The sequence below is a fragment of the Haliotis cracherodii genome, unplaced genomic scaffold, assembly GCF_022045235.1.
Source record: "Haliotis cracherodii isolate W230 unplaced genomic scaffold, xgHalCrac1.p SCAF_12, whole genome shotgun sequence".
Taxonomy (NCBI): Eukaryota; Metazoa; Mollusca; class Gastropoda; order Lepetellida; family Haliotidae; genus Haliotis; species Haliotis cracherodii.
The window spans coordinates 7406402-7428293 of record NW_027266267.1 but is presented as its reverse complement, the minus strand read 5'-3'; the positions used below and the strand labels follow the sequence as shown (position 1 = coordinate 7428293).

The 21892-nt window shown below is 39.4% G+C and overlaps 3 protein-coding genes across 3 annotated transcripts; 1 reads left to right on the top strand and 2 right to left on the bottom strand.

The window, feature by feature from the left end:
* Positions 1–914: 914 nt before the first annotated feature.
* LOC139457489 (nuclear apoptosis-inducing factor 1-like) lies at positions 915–2710 on the top strand. Its single transcript, XM_071238870.1, has 4 exons — positions 915–1089; positions 1424–1525; positions 1857–2010; positions 2395–2710. The coding sequence occupies exons 1-4, from the start codon at positions 915–917 to the stop codon at positions 2708–2710; spliced, it is 747 nt and encodes a 248-aa protein (XP_071094971.1).
* A 1179-nt stretch (positions 2711–3889) lies between these two features.
* LOC139457488 (putative nuclease HARBI1) lies at positions 3890–5506 on the bottom strand. The gene is made up of 2 exons (XM_071238869.1): positions 4779–5506; positions 3890–4178 (listed from the first exon to the last, which is right to left on the bottom strand). The coding sequence occupies exons 1-2, from the start codon at positions 5504–5506 to the stop codon at positions 3890–3892; spliced, it is 1017 nt and encodes a 338-aa protein (XP_071094970.1).
* Positions 5507–8761: 3255 nt separating this feature from the next.
* On the bottom strand, positions 8762–21371 carry LOC139457486 (uncharacterized). The gene is made up of 10 exons (XM_071238868.1): positions 21175–21371; positions 19133–19450; positions 17584–17907; positions 16831–16861; positions 15806–15837; positions 15522–15611; positions 14780–14863; positions 12724–12816; positions 11908–12000; positions 8762–10955 (listed from the first exon to the last, which is right to left on the bottom strand). Exons 1-9 carry the CDS (start codon positions 21269–21271, stop codon positions 11948–11950), a joined length of 1122 nt encoding a protein of 373 aa, XP_071094969.1. The 5' UTR covers positions 21272–21371; the 3' UTR covers positions 8762–10955; positions 11908–11947.
* Positions 21372–21892: the final 521 nt, after the last annotated feature.

The window sequence follows — 21892 nt, the reverse complement described above, 5'->3', positions numbered from 1 at the left end:
AGGCCCCACTTTGTTTCGGAGCAAAATATTACACCTGGAACTTAATTAAGCGCCACCCATATTTATATCAATGAGTCAACCTTGTTGCAACCTACCGAAAAATTCCTTTTACATACGTGTGTCTAGTGTTGTTCACTGCTTAAAAGGGACACTAATCACAGAGAAAACATGAGTTTGAAGCATACTGATGAATTTTATTTTCAAATGCTGACATTTTAGAAAAATACGTAATTTGCACCAAAAACAAAGTGAAAATTACTATTGTCACACAGCGGTTACTGAAATGGTTGCATCAAATTTGAATCAGTGCAATCCTGGAACAATGTCTAAAGAAGCCCAAAACACAGTTTATGTCAATATTTGGTGTATCCTCCTTGTGCACGAGTGACGTCAGCCAAACGCTTCCTCATTCCCTGAATGAAACGTTGAACTTGACGTTGATGTATTCTAGCCCACTCCTCATGCAAAGCAGCATCGAGTTCACGTAAATTTTGGACAGGTGGGTCTCTCTCGAACTTGACGGCCTAAAACGTCCCAAAGATGCTCAATGGGATTGAGATCAGGGGCGGTATTCACAAAGCTTCTTAGAATTTTCTTAGAAATTGACTTAAGTTTTCTAAAAAAATCTTAGCTAAGAAAAAATCTTAAGTATCAATTCACAAACAGTCTAAGCATGATTCTTAGCAAAGTATTAGTATAATATCTAAGAGTTTTCTTAGTCTACCCCGTTGCATCTTGGGATGTAAAGTTTTGACTAAGAATGTTCTTAACACCTTTCGAGTGACGTTTTGGACATTCCCTTATCTATAAATAGCAACAAAACACGACTCTTCAGTGTTGAAAACGCGAAAGTAAAAAGTTTTGGCAGACGACCTATTTTCGATCGGCGGGAATATCGACGGCAGCCAGCGAACATGACTGACAAAAAGCGAAAACCCAACTGGTCTGAGGACCAAAACCTGCTGCTGACGAAACTTGTTGACGAAAACAAAGCGGTTTTATTAGGAAAGTTCGGGGCAGGCGTGACAGCTCAAAAGAAAAAGGAAAAGTGGGTTGAGTTGACCCACACGATCAACGCAGCCTTTCCAGGTACGGCACACCTTAAAGATAGTTTTTGGTATTGAAATATATTAAGATTCAAATAATGTTCAAAATTCTATTGTTATTCAAGATTTTAGTATTTTGCAAATTTTCACAGCAGTAACGCACATAAAAATCGGAAGGATTTTTTGGGATAGAACTAGATTGTATTGTATTAGATCTATATTTTATTTAACATAAATTTATTTTCAAGGAAAGAAAAAAATAAATGTTATTGTACATGTTATCAGTTATATTACAGTGTCACATCCAGTACCTATTCGTTTATTTCTGAAAATTTACATTACACAGTTGAGAATTGAATATTTTATGTAAATCATAGGATGCATCAGAGCCCCCGAGGAGGTGGAAAAGAAATGGCATAACATCCAAAGTAAAGCCAGGGGAGAAATTGCAAGGTACAAGCAAGGTGTTATCAGCACAGGTAATTATTGTAGTTCACATTTTGCAACACTGAACTGTAATGGTAGTTTTACAGTGCATAAATCACCAGATCTGAGATACATTTAATCTTAATGTGTTACAATTATTGTTTATTATAGCTTTCAAGTAAAACTATTTGTATTTGGTGTCTTTAAGTACATTTTGGTGTCCCATACAGTGTATAATAAATTCTTAAAAGTTTGAATTTACGTATGTATATACAATTCTTAGGCTGTCTTCAATTGTTACTTTAGTATTATTTAACACATTGATTCGGAATAAAACTTTCTCAATTTTTCTGATGTAAGTAAAAATAATTTTTACTTTGACAGGTGGTGGTACATCACCATGCCCTACTTTGAGCGCCACATCCGAGGTAGTGTGGGATATTCTGGGGCAGAATAATGTATCCATATCCGGAATCCCACCAGCCATGGACACATCCCTCCTACAGGTGGTCAGCCTTTCTGACACAGTTAATGCAAGGTAATTCTACTGATGTATTCCCTTACCCTTGTAGTGAGTATAATCATTCATGTAGCATAACTCTACTTAAATGATTTGCTATGAAAAAACTATTATGTTAGCAAAGTACCTCCTGTTTATAAGTGGTCAAACACATTACTATAAAGCATCCATATTAAATTATATAACACATCAATAACAGAGAATAACCAATCTTGATTATCCACCTAAACAAATCCTGCAAAGTGCAAGATTGTGGTGAAAAGTATTTGAAGGGATCACTAAAAATCAGTGATGATTCCATGTGTTTGAAACTGATTATTACCTCATATTTTTACCCTATTCAGATACATAGATACTCAAAAATAACAATGACTAAAGCAGTTTCTGTCCATTTATATACAGTGAATACAGTGACATGGCAGCACTTGACTTGCAGACATTCCAGGCCATGGGAGGAGCTGTCCCAACTGCATCAACAGTGTCTGTGCCTTCACAGCCGGAACCATCAGTGCCAGACACCGCCTCCTCAGCACAGGGATCCATGAAGAGACCAGCAGGATGGAGCACAGTCCAGGAGCCAAAGTCTGTGCGACAAACTTTCCTGTTGGGGGAAAGCTATGATGAGCTACTCTACAAGAAACTTAAACTTGAAACTGATTGTTTAAGTCTTAAGAAGAAAATTATGGAAATTCAACTTCAAAAACTGCAGAATGAATAGAATTTACATCTATACCATGTATGCATATCACTTTTTAAGGCCAGAGAGTTTACCATGTTTTCAAAATGTAATGTATTCTTTGAAGAGAAAGATGTGAAACCTATTTTGCCAGAACCATACTCCTTTTCAGTTTAAATTTATCTTCAATAATATGATATTGGTTAATGTGTGAGGTTACAGTGTGTGAAATGTCATTTCTATCAAAAGATACATTGATAACACGTCATAATTTGAATGTGTTTTCATTCAACCATATTCTCATGTTTTACTACTGCTTACAGCAACATTGCATTTCAGGGTTCAAAATCTTTGTATTTGGGTGCCAATGATATGGATAAAATCAATAAAATGCCTTTCATATTTTTATAAGAATATTGTTCCCACAACAAGGAGGCAAACAGTTCAGGATAATTTCAAAATGATCCACAAAAGATTTTGTTAATCTATTTCAGGAATAGGGTACTAGTCATCAAATTGTGTTACTTATCGCGAAACTGGAAGATGTCCATTATGGGGTGCCTGTCACTACATGTAGAAAGTATTGGCTTCGTCTGTTGAGACTATCACCTGACAGGTATGTTTATCAGTGCTAAACAGGATTGTTATCTATGGCCAGTGGCAAGTGAGGATGAATATCTTATTCTGTGTCACTGTATTTGATATGACATACAGGGCCAGTTACTTCCAAGAAATTGTGATATGTATTACAACATGTATTTGCTCAATTTCTGAAATATGTATAAGAAATGCAGGAAGAATTTAAACGTGTTTAACTTTCAACAATAATGATTATGTATTGAAGACTTTATGTACTATCGTTCTTTTGAATTTACTACAATAAAATCTGTCTGTCATAAAATGTTTCTTACAAGAAGATAAATGTATTTTCATATACCGGGTAAGTAAACTGGGAAAATGCATTGCAATTGAACCCTTGAGCATTTTTAATGATCCTTGAGATTCACAAATTATATATAATATTTAACAATTATAGTAACAATATTAAATTCATTAACCAGTTGTAATAAATTGTTTGAGAATTATTTTTGAAAAAAGGTAAACCTTATCAACTGATTCTTATACTCTTATTTGTTAAAATAAACTGTTTTTTTACTGAAATTTTTTGTTGTTGAATATAATTCATTAAATAGTGGTTTTACTCAATTAAAAGAAGAATTATCACTCACACTGAAAGTGAGTGTTTGCAAAGTGATTCCTGAAGGTCAAGTTGTGGCCAGGAATATCTCTCTCTCTGTAGGGGGCTGTCATGTCGTCATCCGGAACATTGGACTCACTGTCAGGTAATGAGATATTCCTTATCTTGCAGATGTTATGCAGAATTCCACAACATGTTATGATTTTACATGCCTTAATTGGAGAAAGGCGAATCTCTCCATGTAAGACATGGAACCGTCTCTTGAGCTGTCCTATACCTCTTTCCACGACACTCCGGGTCCTTTTATGTGCTCTGGAAAACAAGTTCAGAACCCGTCTAATACACACCCACCCACACAACAATCTACAGATATGTGTGTATTACGGTCAATGTGTTCCATAATGAATTTCCACAAATTTGTTTCAGTTATTTTACAAATTGAGTAAAAAATGTGTCCATTTCATTTATAATGATAATGAAATCCAAACATTATTGTGCTCTATATCATCACTCAGTGATTGAACATGAGTAGTCAATAATTATTGTGAATTATTTTGAACTCCAATAACGATTATCCAGTCTGTTAAGTGAATGGACAGATGTTTAAGTCACTTGATGTAATGACTGAAATATTAGCGATTCACATTTTACACATTGACCTATATAATTTTAGAATATTTTATTATTTTTTTAAACATAAATGTTTTTCTGGCTTATCTGTCATTAAATATATTTCATATTTTTATATGGGTAATTTCTTAATGTTGACTTTCGATCTATATATGCACAACCAAATATCTTTTCACATTTGAACACTTAAACTTTTCACAACAACCAATTCTCACTTTTGTAATTTTGAAGGGGGATAACTCTCATTACGATTGCGTGTTCACGAATGTAGGAGAATATTACCGATTGTAGGATGTCTGTGAGCCATGATTTGGTCTCAGGTACGGCGTAAGCAGCCAGTTTCTGCAGGGGTAGCCACTATCTCCAAGTAGGTGACATCCGGTTGGCACGATGTGTCGTTCAAATAAAATATGAAGCCCGCTTTCGCTGAGTATTCTCGAGTCGTGTGTCGAGCCTGGCCACTTCGCAACAAGGTCAATTATCATATTGTTTGGATCGAATACAAGCTGTGTGTTTATACTGTGGTACTGTTTACGATTTACATATGAGGGCTCGTCGACAGATGGAGCAATAATCTGCACATGGGATCCATCAATCACTCCAACAACGCCAGGGAAGTGAGCGATGTTGTAAAACGCCGCTTGATTCCGACGAATGCAACCCTGTGTTGTCGGAAAGTGAATAAACTGGGATGCTATCTCGGCGTCGGACAAAGCTGACACTGTCTGCTCTATCGCCCGACTGACTGACGATTGGGAAAGACCCAAGTCATCCCCGTTGCATAATTGCATTTTGCCTGTAGCGAAATAAGGTAGCGTTGCTACAACCTTTTCAGTTCCTGTCATGGCATGAGAACGAGAGGTGCTAGGGCATATTTTATCAGCAATTAAACCAGTCACATATTCAATACCACTTTTGTTTAACCTGTATCTTCTGATTAGTTCTTTGTCAGAATATATTTGCAGTACATCTCGTCTAGCGGTGGTTTGTACAGTACCTATGGCAGCCATATTGGATGTCTTAAGAAAATTCTTAAGGACTTAAGTAAGCTCATGAGGTATCTTAAACTTAAGCAAAGAACTAAGCACTGAGAAGCTCTGTGAATATGACTTAAGAAATTTCTTAAAACTTAAGTTGGTTGTTAGGGAAACTAAGATTTCTTTGTGGATTTAAGAATTCTTAAGGCTTAAGAAAATTCTAAGAAGCTTTGTGAATACCGCCCCAGGACTTCATGCTGGCCAAGGAAATGTCTCAATCCCATTCTGACGTAAACATTCGCGGACAGCACGTGATCTGTGAGGTCGGGCGTTGTCATCCATGAATATCGGTATTGTGGCCAATGGATGGTTATCAAAATGGGGAATAACTGCCGTCTCCAAGATGTCATGCTGATATCGAGGTCCGTTAAGAGTGCCATGCACACTGATCAAGTCCAGTTTACATGAGAAAGATACACAACCCCACACAATTACGGACCCACCACCAAAAGGAATGGTTTCAATGATGTTGCGTTCGGCCATGGCTGTATTCGGCTGCCTCCAGACACGTGTACGCCCGTCCACCATGTGCAAAAGGAAACGGCTTTCATCAGAAAAATGAACTCTCCTCCATGATCGAATGTTCCAGTTCTGACGTTGAGTTGACCCCGCCAAACGAGCTCGTCTGTGTTCCTGTGTTAACAGTGGACGTTTGGCTGGTGTTCTGGCTCTATACCCTAACGAGCCGTAATAACGCTGCATCTTCCCGCCTGGATGTCTTTCGAGGCTGACCTGGCCGTGGTCTATCCTTAACTTCATTTGTTGCACGGTATTTTTGCACTAATCTTACAATTACGGAATGGTGACGTCCAAGTTGCCGTCCAATTTCCCCGTAAAGACAATCCTGCATTATTCATTCCAATAACCTGCCATATTAATGCTTCTGACAGTCTACGACGTGGCATGGTGGTGTTTTACAATGATCAGACAGTCTTTGTCAAGAAATATGTACCTTTCAAGGTGTGCAAAGGTAAAAACCCATACTTGATTTCAGAAAATTCAAGGGTATTGTGCTTCACGTGCAGTCAGTGTGATGGTGTGGGGAAAGAGCCATATTGTCCAATAAATAATCGTTGTTTGCTTATTTTCGGTATTCATTATTCTGTGTCATATTTAGTTCAGTGGCGCTTAATTAAGTTCCAGGTGTATAGTATTGCTTCAAAATCTTTTTCTCCTTCTCACTTGAACGTGTTTCCGATTCATCCCTGATATTTTGTGACTTTTCCAACCAAATTTATTTGATTCTGTGAAATGCAAAATCTTGAAAGAAATGTGATATCTCTTCTGAAAAATTCATCCCTGAGGTGTTTTTTTACTTTTTCAACAGATTTGTTGTTTTTACTGAAAAACCTAAAATTTGGGAAAAATGTGATTCCTCTGCTTACAAATGTCATCCCAGTGACTTTGTGACTTTTTCAACAAAAACATTTTTTACTGAAATTTAGAAAATAAATGTGATTCCTTTTCTGAAAAATATCATCCCTGAGATTTTGTGACTTGTTCGACATTCTTTTCTTTCTGACTGAAATGCAAAATTTCAAAAGAAATGATTGTGAATTCTCTTCTGAAAAATGTCATCCCTGATGTGACTTTTCAAACTAATTGTTTTTGTTTTAGACTGAAATGCAGAATTTCAAAAGAAATGTGATCTCTCTTTACGATTCTAGCTCATCGTGAAATAGGAATAAAAAAGACTAAAAGGTGTAACGTTCAACTTCATATTTTATTGAAAACTCTTTCCAACTGCAACATTTTTACAAGGCGTTTCCTTAACTCTGATAACCAAAGGGGAGTTTTGAAGTAAATGTCTCTATACTCTTTGCACTGGTATTGTCACAAGGTAAACGATGAGGTAGAACATAAATTCGGATCATCGTGATTCAATTTTAACAAGTTTTCAATCATGTGATCATCGCTGACTTCGAATAAAGCCAAGTTAAAATATTGATTCACTTTTTCGTCTGATATTTTACTGCATGTATGAATTGGCTCCCCTTCGTGTGCAACCAAACAGAATTCAGTGGACAGTCGCTTGGTGATCTTACAGAGTTCGAGTGTGTAACACACAGTCAACAAAGACTCTATATTCTGGATGACATGGACAGCTTCCACTTCATCTACCAGCACTCTTTCCGGGAGTATTTTCTTCACGATGACTCGTTTGTTTGCTTTCACGGCATCTTGAATTTAATTTTGGTTTTTTGAACACACTGAGCGCGGTCTTGCAACCACTGGGATGACTGCACAATGACTGTTTCTTTGAGTTGGTCAACTTTACGCAACACACATGTAAAAGGTGGCCTTTTCAGCGGTAGTCAAAGTGGCCATGATAGGTTTGATTTGCAATCCAAACCTTTCGCGACCTTCCAGCAAGACGACGAGAAATCGAATGACCTATCCAACTAATTATCTATGCATCTTATTGTCAATTCAAATACATTTGGTCTATGGACAATTTGGATGGTTTATCTCAACGTGTGTACCTTCCTTGTTTCACAACACCGACCATTTTAATGTAGGGACAGTCGGGGGACCACTTTTCATGTTCTACCCATTGGTCGTCAGTGGCTTCCCATCCTTTCAGACGAATGTCCCTTTTAAAACAATAGCAGCTATCAGCACGATTCAAATAGACGAATCCAGCCATATCTTCCAACGACTGGTTCATTTGTCTCGACCAACCCTTAAACGAGGATAGTCTTCTTTCAAAATAACTCCAGTCCTGTAATACAGGCGACTTACCGTCCACAGAATCCGTACAGATATCACCCATCATCATCATTATCATCATCTTCCTTGCTTGTGTAGTGTTAGCTTGTGACTGAGCGATACTAAACAATGTCAATCCATTTAAACACATGAGCAAACAGGACTCCATTGTACCCCGTCATCTCTCCATTGTTCAGTCTGCTTGTTTAGAGGATTTCATTATTCTTTTCATAGTTTTATACATCTTTCACTACTAAGGTGTTTACATAAAAATTATGCGATTATTTAAATTATGTTAATATGTTATTTTCTTCGAATACACCCTAATCCAACAATAATACACAAACCTGTAGTCCATTACATAGTGAAGTACTAATATTTGTTAGCTTTCAATATCATAACGTTGAGTCATCGACGTCAACAGGTGCAGTTTGGAAATAATGTGGGTTAAACATTTGTGACCAACACTTCCGCACAAAGGAAACAACACAATTCCTTAATAATTGTGTTAAGCTCTTCTCGAACATCAAGTTTATTTTCTGTTGTGTTACAAATGCATTGTACAGCCTAGAAACGCCAATAAAGAAAAAAACAGTTATCCAAATACAGTAGTTGATAAATACAAATCATTATGTGTGGTCTTTTGGCAGGGTGTGAGTTTGTCCTTCAACTTATCCATTGAAGACAGGAGAATGTGTACATCCAAAGAGTTATATTGAAAAACAAGATACAGCACAGTATTAACAAAATGACATCAAAACGTCCTTGGTTAAAAAAAGATCTCTCTGGCATCGGTGCGTCTCTTTTTATCCTATTTTTAATCCAAAAAAAGTATTTTCATACATTTCCTTCCTGACATGAAGCAGTTTCTGTTATCTTTGCTTGACAATTGACGTTGTATTAAAGAGCCGAGTTCAATGTGTTCAGTTGTGCTCGTTGGTATCCATGGTGGGAAAAAATTAAGAAGTGTTCACCCCTAATATTTTTGTTTTCATTAAGAACAATGAGCACGAGATACATGTATTTGTTAATACATCCTTTTTACATAGAATAACTAGTCCAGACACAGACAAACTACCAGTATATGAACAATTTAAGTCACAAGAACATATTTGTCATAATCAACATATATAATTTGGGTTAGTTATATTTTCAAACACATACTGAATACAAAGAAACAACATATATAATATACTATTAAGCAACATATTGAAGGAAATTCGTATTCAGTGACTAAAAGAATTAGTAACAAAAAGAGCATGTGACGTCATCCATTGTGTCATGGTGTGATCACATTCCATGTTGACGTCATTGCATTTCAGAGAGACGCCATTTCTAAACTGTGTTCATGTAGAGAGAGTGTGCTTCAGGAAGCTAGTGATCACTTTTTTATCTAACAGTGAGTGAGTGAGTTAAAGCTTTACGTAACATCGGCAATATTTCAGCCATATATCGTGACTTGTATCTAACAACATTAGTAACACTTGTGTATATAATTGAGGGTATTATTGAGTATTTGATGCAAGCACAAATGAACCATTCGGAATGTATTTGAAAAAATAATACAGCATAGTATTCAATAATGACACGTGCTAATTATTACTAACTGTGACCAAAAGTACATAATATTAAAAGCAAAATAAGCAGTTTGAGTCACAAGTATATATTCATCATATTCTACATATTCTACATATATAAAATGGGTAACATAAAAAATCTAAAACAAAGCGTCAGAGTTATAACTCGTATTGATATATTTGATATCAAAAGACACGCGGGTGAGATTATTCTTATCGTCCTGAATCAATCTTCTAGCCTTTTGCCAATGCAAACAGTACTAACCAGTGTCTTGAGTGTATAAACTACAGCTAACCAGCTTCTGTGGTAGATTAGTGATGGCATTGTACCGACCACGTCACAATGGTATGCAAAGCCTTGTGATGCAGTTCCATTGTAACGATATCTCATAACATATACTCAAGCAATATTTCCTGTGGAAGCCATTATTGGATGATAAATTGTCATAGCACACAGAATACAAACCGCAGAAAGCCATAATAATTTACTTAAGAGGTTATGTGACAACACGTTGCAATAGATAAATTGGGTGTGACAAACATCCGATCCGTGTTATTTATCATCTGTTTGGTTTAGAAGAATAGAATAGCTGTACACTGAATATGTTGTCTAATGGTAGAGAGCTACAGGTCTAACTCATCTGCTCCTGGTTTGTCTTGTGGCATGTTCTTTCTCAGCATTGTTTCTACTAAACTGTGCCCCGTTGGACCTGAATTATCAGTGCAGAATAACAATAAATTGGTAATTATCATAAAAAGGTAAAAAAGAAAATAATTCACAAAAGAGAAGCTTCACCCCACAGTCCACCCCACAGTCCATCTCACAGTCCACCTCACAGTCCATCTCACAGTCCACCTCACAGTCCACTCCACAGTCCACCCCACAGTCCACCCCCCAGTCCACCCCACATTCCACCTCACAGTCCACCTCACAGTCCACTTCACAGTCCACCTCACAGTCCACCTCACAGTCGACTTCACAGTCCACCTCACAGTCCACCTCACAGTCGACTTCACAGTCCACCTCACAGTCCACTTCACAGTCCACTTCACAGTCCACTTCACAGTCTCCATCTTGTCTTACTACCCATGATCTTGTGGCTTCTACACCTGGCTGTACAGCTCAGACATCTCACCTATAAAAACAAAGTCATTTTTTATTGGTTTTATTTTATTTCATGTGCCCAGGCATTGAGAATTGTCAAACAATATTTTAAGACGAGTAAAGGCAGGATGTCTCATAAATATGGACCCTCCTTCAGCTCAGGTATATTTAACGTAAATGATTCAGTATCAATCAGTGAAGTATTTCGTTTGCTCAGCTAAGGAAGACATCAAAGCTCGGACGGTCCATGAAGATCCGGGTAGAGAATAGGTCCATAGCAACCCATGCTTGCCGTTAAAGGTGACAATGCTTGCCGTAAGAGGCAACTAATGGGATCGGCAGGTCAGGCTCGCTGACTTGGTTGATGCATGTCATCGTATCCTAATTACGTGGATCAATGCTCGTGATGCCTATCACTGATTGCCTGGCCAACACTCGATTATTTACAGACCGCCATCATATAGCTGGAATATTGCTGAGTGCTGCTTTAAGCCACAAACAAACAAACAAACAAAGCTCGGGCACATAGTGATTCGGTGCCGCGAATACCTACAATATGAGAACACCAGTGTACTCGTTCGTCTTCAGTTTGATTGTTGTTCGCAAAGTTTATTCCACTTTATCATGGCGGGCGGTGTATGGTTCAAGTCTTGACTACCCGATTCATTCAGTCGCTTCTTTTGACAAGCAGGGTTCTTGGGAAGCTGTTGTAACCAGGACTCCCCACGCCCTGATGGAAGTTACAAAATATGAAAACTGACTCGATCATTTTGGTTGCCAATATTCATATGTTAACACGATTGTCTATCTCATTATCATAAAGCCAGGAGGTACAGTAGCCTAGCCAAACGATTTCGAATCTTCATATGGATGCGATGTATGAATTCCATCCCCGGGATCCCCATCCGTGGTATTGCTGGAACATTGCTAATCGCAGCGTTAAACGCTATCACTCAATCACTCGACAACATTATCTGACTTACCTCCCTTGTCTGTCGACTGGAGTGACACTGCCCGACCCTCTCACTGGGGCTGTTTCTGTACCACGCTGTACACATCACATGCAGCAGCCCCATCTTCAAGAAACAATGGTAATCTAACTTTTTGTTAAGAAATAAACGACGAGTGGTGGTTGTTTATCGTACAATAAAACACTGCAGGGAGAATAAACCATGATGGGCGCAGCTCCGAGTGATTTATTCTCCCTGCAGTGTTTATTGTACAATAAAGAACGTCTATGAGACGTTTATTTCTTACATGAGACATCAACATCATGTACAGCCTCTTAAGGATGATGATGAAATGTACATGCTTTCAAAATATTAACCGTATTTCAATAATGATGACTCCCTCAATCCATGAAAGTCCATTTTATGCACAGGGGTGTATTTCCCGCAAATTCTCACAGTCCTCACGTCGATTGCCGGTACCTTTTCTCCCAATGACCATTTTAATATCTCACCCACTTTTGGATGCAATCGTTCGGCTATCGCGTTTATCTTACTAGCCGAGCTACATCTTTGGGACACTAGACACTCCCTTCTAAAAAAATAGCGTCGTCCAATATACGTCATCAAGTTGTGAGCGCATGTTCGAATCTCCAGAAATGACGTCATGATAGAACAATGTTAACACTTTGCTCTTCATTGTTCTTCGCTATTTATCGCGTAGCTATCTTATATTTCCAATAACATCCTACTTCAAAAAGACATTTTGCACATGTACCGTAATATTGCTGGAATATTGCTAAAAGTACAACCACACTCTATCACTCCCTCGGCAATACTAATCTGACCTACCATCTTTGTCCGTCGGCTGGTGTGACATTCCCTGGCCTTCCGACTTGGGTTGTTTCTGTACGACGCTGTACACATCACAGGCAACGGCCTCCGCTTCAAGAAACAATGGTAATCTAACTTTGTAGTTACCAACAACATCCTACTTCAAAATGTTGGTATGTACATGTACACATATGTGTATAATTTGGTTACTGATGTTCAATGTATAAATAACTATTACAACCATAGTCCAAGAACGTATATCAAAGACACAATGACTTATTAATGAAACTTTAATTAATTAAAAACGCAGATTGAACATAGTATTTCTGTTTTCCAATCACTGAATTGTCTGGTCCAGATTCGATGATTTACAGACCGCCGTCAGATATCTGGAATGTGATAGGCTACTAACCTTCACATTTCTTTTTACTCGGTACATATATTGACTTTTGTAAGAACTATGCTTGATTGATGTTGTAGCTATATGACAGCGGTCTGTAAATAATCAAGTCTTGACCAGAAAATCCAGTGATTGACATCAAGAGCATCGATCTATGCAATTGGGATACGATGACATATATCAACCAAGTCAGCGAGCCTGACCACCCGATCCCGCTTCGTACGACAATCATAGTAACCTTTAACGGCAAGCATGGGTTGCTGAAGACCTATTCTACCCGGGATCTTCACGAGTGGAGTACTAAGTAAGGACATATACGGATAACAAACTAAGTGTTTAACCTACACCGAAACGTTGCTCCTAATTGTAGAACAGAAGTTATATATATAACTACACACTGTTGTTGTGAGACATCATATTTTTTCGGACACTGCTTCAAGACATGATATCCACAAAGGAGGTTCCAAAGACGTGATCAACATAAAGGAAGACCCTAAGACATGATAAACACAAAGGAGGATCCAAAGACGTGATCAACATAAAGGAGGACCCTAAGACATGATAAACACAAAGGAGGATCCAAAGACATGATATCCACAAAGGAGGATCTCAAGACATGATATCCACAAAGGAGGATCTCAAGACATGATATCCACAAAGGAGGATGGTAAGACATGATACACACAAAGGAGGGCTCTAAGACATGATACACACAAAGCAGGATCCTAAGACATGATAAACTCAAAGGGGGACCCTAAGAAATGATAAACTCAAAGGAGGATGCTAAGACATGATAAACTCAAAGGAGGGCCCTAAGACATGATAAACACAAAGGAGGATCCAAAGACATGATATCCACAAAGGAGGATCTCAAGACATGATATCCACAAAGGAGGATCGAAAGACAATATATCGACAAAGGAGGATTCTTAGACATGATAAACTCAAAGGAGGACCCTAAGACATGATACCCAAAAAGGAGGATCCCAAGACATGATATCCACAAAGGAGAAACCTAAGACATGATATCCACAGAGGAGGTACCTAAGACATGATATCCACAAAGGAGGAACCTAAGACATGATATCCACAGAGGAGGTACCTAAGACATGATATCCACAAAGGAGGATCCTAAGACATGATACCCACAAAGGAGGATCCCAAGACAAAATATCCACAAAGGAGGTTCCCAAGACATGATATCCACAAAGGAGGAACCTAAGACATGATATCCACAAAGGGGGATCCCAAGACATGATATCCACAAAGATGGATCCCAAGTCATGTTATCCACAAAGGAGGATCCCAAGACGTGATATCCACAAAGGAGGATCCTAAGACATGATACCCACAAAGGAGGATCCCAAGACAAAATATCCACAAAGGAGGTTCCCAAGACATGATATCCACAAAGGAGGACCCTAAGACATGATATCCACAAAGGGGGATCCCAAGACATGATATCCACAAAGATGGATCCCAAGACATGATATCCATAAAGGAGGATCCCAAGACGTGATATCCACAAAGGAGGATCCTAAGACAATCTTTCAGGCCATTCAGCTCATCCAGCAAACAATTCTGTTTACTCTTTTGTAAAATGTGTGGAAGAATTCTTTTGTCCATGATTTTCGGGCAGATAGCATTCATTTAAACAGTTTCCCTGCGACTCACCATTCAGTGTTGATGAACGCTGTTTATCCGGGATGGCGTATATGTCTGTAACCTCCTGAGATGTACCAGGGGACACCTTGGGGTCTGAAGGAGACAGTATTCAGTACAACATGAGACATGTTTACAAATGAATTAGTGACAATGATTAAAAAACAGTGTACGAGACCTTCAAGATAGACCTTTAGATCAAATGGTCAAATTTCAATAAAAAATACTTGATACATGATGGATTTAAATAATGGGGTTGCAACATTATGGCCACGTGGGGAATCTTGCAGCTTTTGGCGGCGAAGTTAGCAATCGAACCCGGGTCTTTGGATTGAAGATTCAACGCTTTGACCACCAGGCCACCACACCACACAGGTCATCTATACAACAGACTCACCCTGAGTGCTGTCTGACTGTCTGGCCCCACCTATCTGGGCAAAGTGACGTCCCCACCCCCCACCCCTTGTCATATATACCATAGACTCACCCTGGGTGCTGTCTGACTGTCTAGCCCCACCTATCAGGACATAGTGACGTCTCCACACCTCCCCCTTGTTATCTATACCACAAACTCAGCCTGGGTGCTGTCTGACTGCCTGGCCCCACCTATCAGGACATAGTGACGTATCCACACCTCCCCCTTGTCATCTATACCATAGACTCACCCTTAGTGCTGGCTGTCTGTCTGGCCCCACCTATCTGGGCATGGTGACGTCCCCACACCTCCCCCTTGTCATCTATACCAAAGACTCACCCTTGGTGCTGGCTGTCTGTCTGGCCCCACCTATCTGGGCATAGTCCACGTCCCCATCGTAGCTGCTGTAGATGGGATTACCCACCATCACTGCAAAGTGGATGGGGAAATTTACCTCAACGAAATATTGATATTGATATTGACAGAGGAAAAAAACAAAGAAAGTTTCTTGCATTTGTTGATATTGGTTTACAGTTTTGTCACGTATAGATTGTATCCCTCTTTAATAAAACACTTCCAAACAGAATGTGTGATTTAATAATCTCGTATTTATATGTACTGACCAGCATCTTCTCCCTGTTCCGGATCTTGATTTCTGATAAGTTAAATGTGTATGATTACATCACATTCGGTTTGTGTTGACGTACAACATGAACAAATCAGTTCAGTTTAAACCTGCTGGAATAAGATTGTTTGAAATGCAGAGATGTTGCATTATTTAAAATGAACTGCCTTTGGTTTAGTTTACTTTGTTATATTAGCACACTAAAAAAATCTAAGACGACGCATTTCATTGTGATCATGGGTTCGAATCCCTATGTTTCTAAGTTTGTCAGCACCATAACCGTGTTCGTGGTTTTATTTAAGTGGTAAACGTCTGCGACCTGCACAGCTTCAGCCTTCCGACCACATCAAGCTGGCACTCTGTTACATAACTGAATCGGGGGCACGGGTGGCCCAGTCGTCCAAGGCGCCGCGATTCGATGTGCAGAGATGCGTCCCTTGGGCACGCCAGAAACCTATGATTGTGGATTCGAATCCCGGTTCGCCCCAATTATGTTTCTAGGTTTGTCAGCACCATACCCGTGCTCGTGGGTTTTACCGACGTGGTAAACGTCTGAGACCTGCATCACTTCGGGCTTTCCTCCAACATTAAGCTGACACGCCGTGATATAACTGTAATACTGTTAAAAGCGGCGTTAAACCCAACTCACTCACTCACTCACTCACTCACTCACTCATAAAACTGAATCATTTGTTATTTGGTTTTTTAAACATAATTATGTATTAGTGGTGGATAAGGATCTTGCACTGTCCGTACCATGCTGATATTCGAGTCTCAGACAACAGCAACAACGTTCATTTTATACTGACAATCCATGACATAACATATCCTTCGCTCTTTCGATCCGTTTTTTAATTAAATAAAGTGACAAAAACCACTCCCACAATCATATGAAACTTCAACTAACGGCAGAGTCCATCATACGTTTCCGACATTATCATCAGCATGTATTATTAAACACTATCAAACAGTGATGATGCCAGGTGTTCGCGAAAAGATGAAGAAATACCTAGACATACATACCTGGGATGACCTTTGACAGGCCGCTCAGCAGCTAAGGAAGAATGAATAGTACAGCATTGGATTCATATCATTCAAACAACATGCGCCAATACCTACGTCACTTATCGCTACGGAGTAACTACAACTGGTATATACTAGGTAATATGCGCAAACATTAATATATTTTGTAAATTGTTTCTGCAATAAATGTGTTTCTCTTCGGGCAAATTTGATTCAACAAAAAACAAATTTCCCTGAACAATGATATTAATTGATAACAACATTTCATTATTACGTCTCGAGATGTCATAAACGATATTTGTATAATGATGTCCCATTCGCCCTAAGGCACCGAAGTTCTCTGTGCAGAGTTGCGTCGCTTAGACTTGCCAGGGATCTGTGGCCTTGGATTCGAATTCCGGTTCCTCCTCATTATTTGTCTAGTCGGTTCGAACCCCTGTTTCCAGGTTTGTCAGCACCATATCCCTGCTCGTGGGCTTCACCAAATTGGTAAAAACCTAAGACCTGCATCACTTGGCTTCCCTCTCACATCAAGCTGACACACCATGATGTAACTGACATTCGGTTCAGATCAGCATTTACCCAAACACACTAACTCTAACGAATTCACTTCGCCATTACTTGCTACTGACATACACAGCCTCTAATATAAAGATGGAGTGCCGGTAACGTATGAAATACTGTTCAAAGCGGCGTTGAACCAAATCTAACTCACTCACTCCTTCACTCACTCGTAAACAATACAGTACTTACAGCCATCTGTGTGCCTCTGTTTCCTTGATCGGAGTAAGCAGCAGACGGTGATGACGGCAGCAAGTAGAACCAGAGCGCCGCCAATGGTTCCGCCAAGCAGGGGAAGCATGGAGTTTACGGGGGGTGTTTGGGGATTTGTAGAGTCTTTGGTTCTTTCTTTCTTAAACCCAGGACTGCTTGTATCCGTTACAGAGGTTGTAGGTTTATTAGTTGAGTGAGTAGATCCGGGGGCACTGGGGGTAGTAGTGGCTTGAGCTGTTGATGTTGATGTCACTTTTGTACTTGTTGACGATGTCAGACTCGTTGTTTTTAAAGTTGTTTGTTCTAAGCAGTGATTAGAAATTAAAAGCAAGCACACTCTAAAGCCTTAAACTGTGCAAAATTAATTGGTAGTTGACACCTCTGGAGAAAATGTTTTGAAAAGTCAAATGCATGAAAAAGCAATAACATTTTCTTAATTTGATTGACGTATCCCAATCCTGTTTATCTATTTAAAAAGAAAGGAATTTAAAGGACTACCATAATCAATACGCTTAAATGTACTTCCAATTACAAACGAATAGGCCTTCAGCAACCCATGCTTGCCGTAAAAAGGCGACTATTCTTGTCGCAAGAGGCGACTAACGGGATCGGGTGGTCAGGCTCGCTGACTTGGTTGATATATGTCATCGTATCCCAATTGCATGGATCGATGCTCTTGATGTCAATCACTGGATTGTCTGGTCCAGACTCGATTATTTACAGACCGCCGTCATATAGCTGGAATATTGCTGAGCGCGGCGTTTAACAACAAACAAACAAACAAACCTATTACAAGCCCTATTATTTTGTAAAACGTTCAAGATGTATGTGATTCATGTGAACATCCTGTTGGGTGAGTGAGTGAAGGTGTGGAGCTAGTGTTAGAAGCCATCAAGAGCGGCCACGTCCAGGAGGAGTTTCCCCTCAAGTAAGACAAGGATGCTGACATATTTCTCTAGACACACCCCCGTTGATTAACTTGTCATAATTTTTTAACATGCTGGAAATGCAATTGTATCCCCATAATGTGACATAACTTAATCTAAATGGGTTCGTCGATCCTTTGATTTCGATATGGGGAGAGCAATGACGAAAAGATTTTATTTTAATCCATCATGCATCATAGGCAGACAGAGTTGAAATTAATTGCTTTTCCCGAGGAAGCTGAAAGGAATATATAGACATAGGGCAGGGGTACATCATACACGATAATCCAACAGTGTTTGTTATGAAGATGATAACGTCATATATTGGTCAGTTGAGATTAAATTGCATGGAAAATGTGGAATGAAAATATTCTTATTATACTTTAGTAACATCCTATGGGGACTGACGCCACGTGGTCTTCCTTTCGTGTAAATGGTCTGATATAGCGTAAAGACAACAACTTTCCCTACCTAGTCACTACATGATTTATAACTGAATGAGGATGGCGAGGATATGATTCGGGCAGCCTTATTCGACATTGCATTTTCCATGTTGAACATCAAAGCTAAAACACTGGTAATGAAAGATCGTCTTACAGTACCTGGCGCCACAACATGGACATGGATTCCCATGGTTGATTCTACGTCTGATCTGCAACTCCAAATTCCATCGTGCTCGTTGCTGATGTTGGAGATTTTGAGAGCATGTTTAGCGCAGTCCTCTTTTCCCAATGACAGGCCGGGTAGAACTGGATCTCCGTAGCGAATATGGCATTTTTCAGAGTTTCCTGGAAAATCCGCAACAAACTCACTCCTACCAGCTTTAAACCAGGCGTGCAAGACTCGTGCGCTACCCGTACACTCTAAAACAACATCACTTCCCGCTACAACTGTTTTATTCTGGGTATCAGTATATTTCGCTGAAAAAGCAATAGAAATAATATAAGTATATATAAACAGATCACGAGTGTGTAATGTCATAGGTATAAGCAGCAAACAATAGCATGATCACTGGATTGTCTGGTCCAGACTGCATCACTGTCTATTAACTGTCGTATTTCAGGACTAAAATATATCGCAATATATAGTAAGAGACGCTTAACTTTTTATAGGTGTATGTTTGTCTCCCATATGGTACCACGTGATTCTTGTTGAAGTTCCCTTAGATTTTGGGTGAGTTGGGTTTAACGCCACTTTCAGAAGCATTCCAGGTGGTTTTTCGTTGTTTTTTATCACGGCGCATCTATTCAGTGTGGGAGGAGAGCCCGAAGTGATGCAAGTCTCAGACGGTTACCACATTTTGAAACCGACGAGCACAGCTATGGTGTTGACAAATCTAGAAACAGAATCGGGACGAACCGGGGAACAACGATCAAAGGTTTCTGGCGTGTCAAAGGGAGGCAACTCTGCACAGCTAATAGCGGCGCCTTAGAAGACTTGGCAACACGTGCCCCCTCGTTAACAGTAACATCATCATGTTCGTGTCTGTGAATAGTTTTTTTTAAGAATTTAATTTTTGGCGTCTATGGAAGTATAAACGTAAAACCACATGAGCACACATAACGTAATTCCGTAAGTGAGCGTGGTCTAATAGCTTTAGGTTTATGGAAACATGACCACAAAATATAACAACAAAAAGGTTATGGAATCAGTGGAAAATAATGGTTACACTCCAAAAAGCTCTCCCGAATCATTTGTACTATCTTAGTTTCTCGTCGTTTCAAACATTAGTGGGGGCACGGGTGGCCCAGTCGTATAAGGCGCCGCGATTCGCTGTGCAGAGTTGCGTCCCTTGGGCACGCCAGAAACCTATAATTGTGGGTTCGAATCCCGGTTCGCCCCAATTATGTTTCTAGGTTTGTCAGCACCATATCCGTGCTCCTGGGTTTCACCGAAGTGGTAAACGTCTTAGACCTCTACACTTCGGGCTTTCCTCCCACATTAAGCTGACACGCCGTGATATAACTGGAATACTGTTAAAAGCGGCGTTAAACCCAACTCACTCACTCACTCAAACATCAGTTCCCTGAGAAGGGGAAGACACAGTTGGAAAATGGCGGGTTATAAAATGAAACCTGAAGACATGAAATTTGTGGAACCGAGGCCAGCGGGAAAGAAACAGACGAGCGAGCCTGCACGTTTCTGTTTATTCCTTCTCGGCTTTCGGTCTCAAAGGGTAGTTTAGACAATGTATATGCATGAATTTGGCTATATGTCCTGTCCATATCGCTACACGTGAGCAGAAAGGGAATTCTCTCGACTGTAATATCGGGATTCCCAGACATTCCGCAGTAATAAAAGCAGTGCGCCTCGGTAGGCATGGATTATATTTTAACGTTCAATGGGAAATGAATGCAATAACACGTGACCAATTGAGTTAATCAGAATGCAGAAATTACAATGATCACAACGACAATTTATTTTTTAGACAAACATAATTTTTCTATATGAACTTGTCCCTGTCGCCTTGCCGAGTCAATAACGCTGATTTGAATAAATGATAACTTTCTTTTTCTAGAAAAATGCATTTGGCGAAAATGCACGGCAAAATGATTGAACATCAGATGGAAATCTCTTGAACAAATTCGGATTTCCTCATTTAGGGAAACAAGTAGCTGTAGATTCAGGTGAGCTTAAAACCTACCTTTAATTACTGTCTGCGTTCCATCCACTCCATTTATCCAGAAACACGCCCATGACATGATTCCAGAAAAGACACAGGTTGTTCGAAAAAACATCATGTTGAAATGGCAGTGTTTCACCAAATATCTTTGTGCTGATATAAGCGACAAATACCAGTTCCACAGCACGATCCCGACCGTACCACGACCATGCGCCCACGAATCATCAGCACACAGAGACGACACCAGGCGCTCGCGAAAAGGCGAGAGCAACGCGACCCGGAAGTGACAAAATACTTCAGAGTGGTCTTTGTGTCATCAAGTATGCCAGATACTGTACATTACACACTATGGCCGGAAAAGGTCTATTTTATATAAAGTGATCACTAGAAAGGCGATTGTTATACGAGTTCCAAATATACAACTTCACTTATTTAACCATAATTTATAAACAATCTCTCATGTTTGATTGTCCATCACGATTTAATTTCCAGTTTCGTTTTATCTTTCGTTTATGGACGATGGGTCATGACCTCACAGGGTAATACTACTGACGCAATCATGCGGTTGTGGAGTCGTAGCTGTGTACTTCTATATTTGCGGATATTTGCCATTGTAAAGGTGGCTCCTTCAAAACACAGGAAAACTTGCTTTTAGGTTTTAATAAAGAAAAACCTATTCTAAACCCTTCAAAGTAAAATCTTGCAATTGAGGGAATAATTGTTGAAGATGAAAAAGACA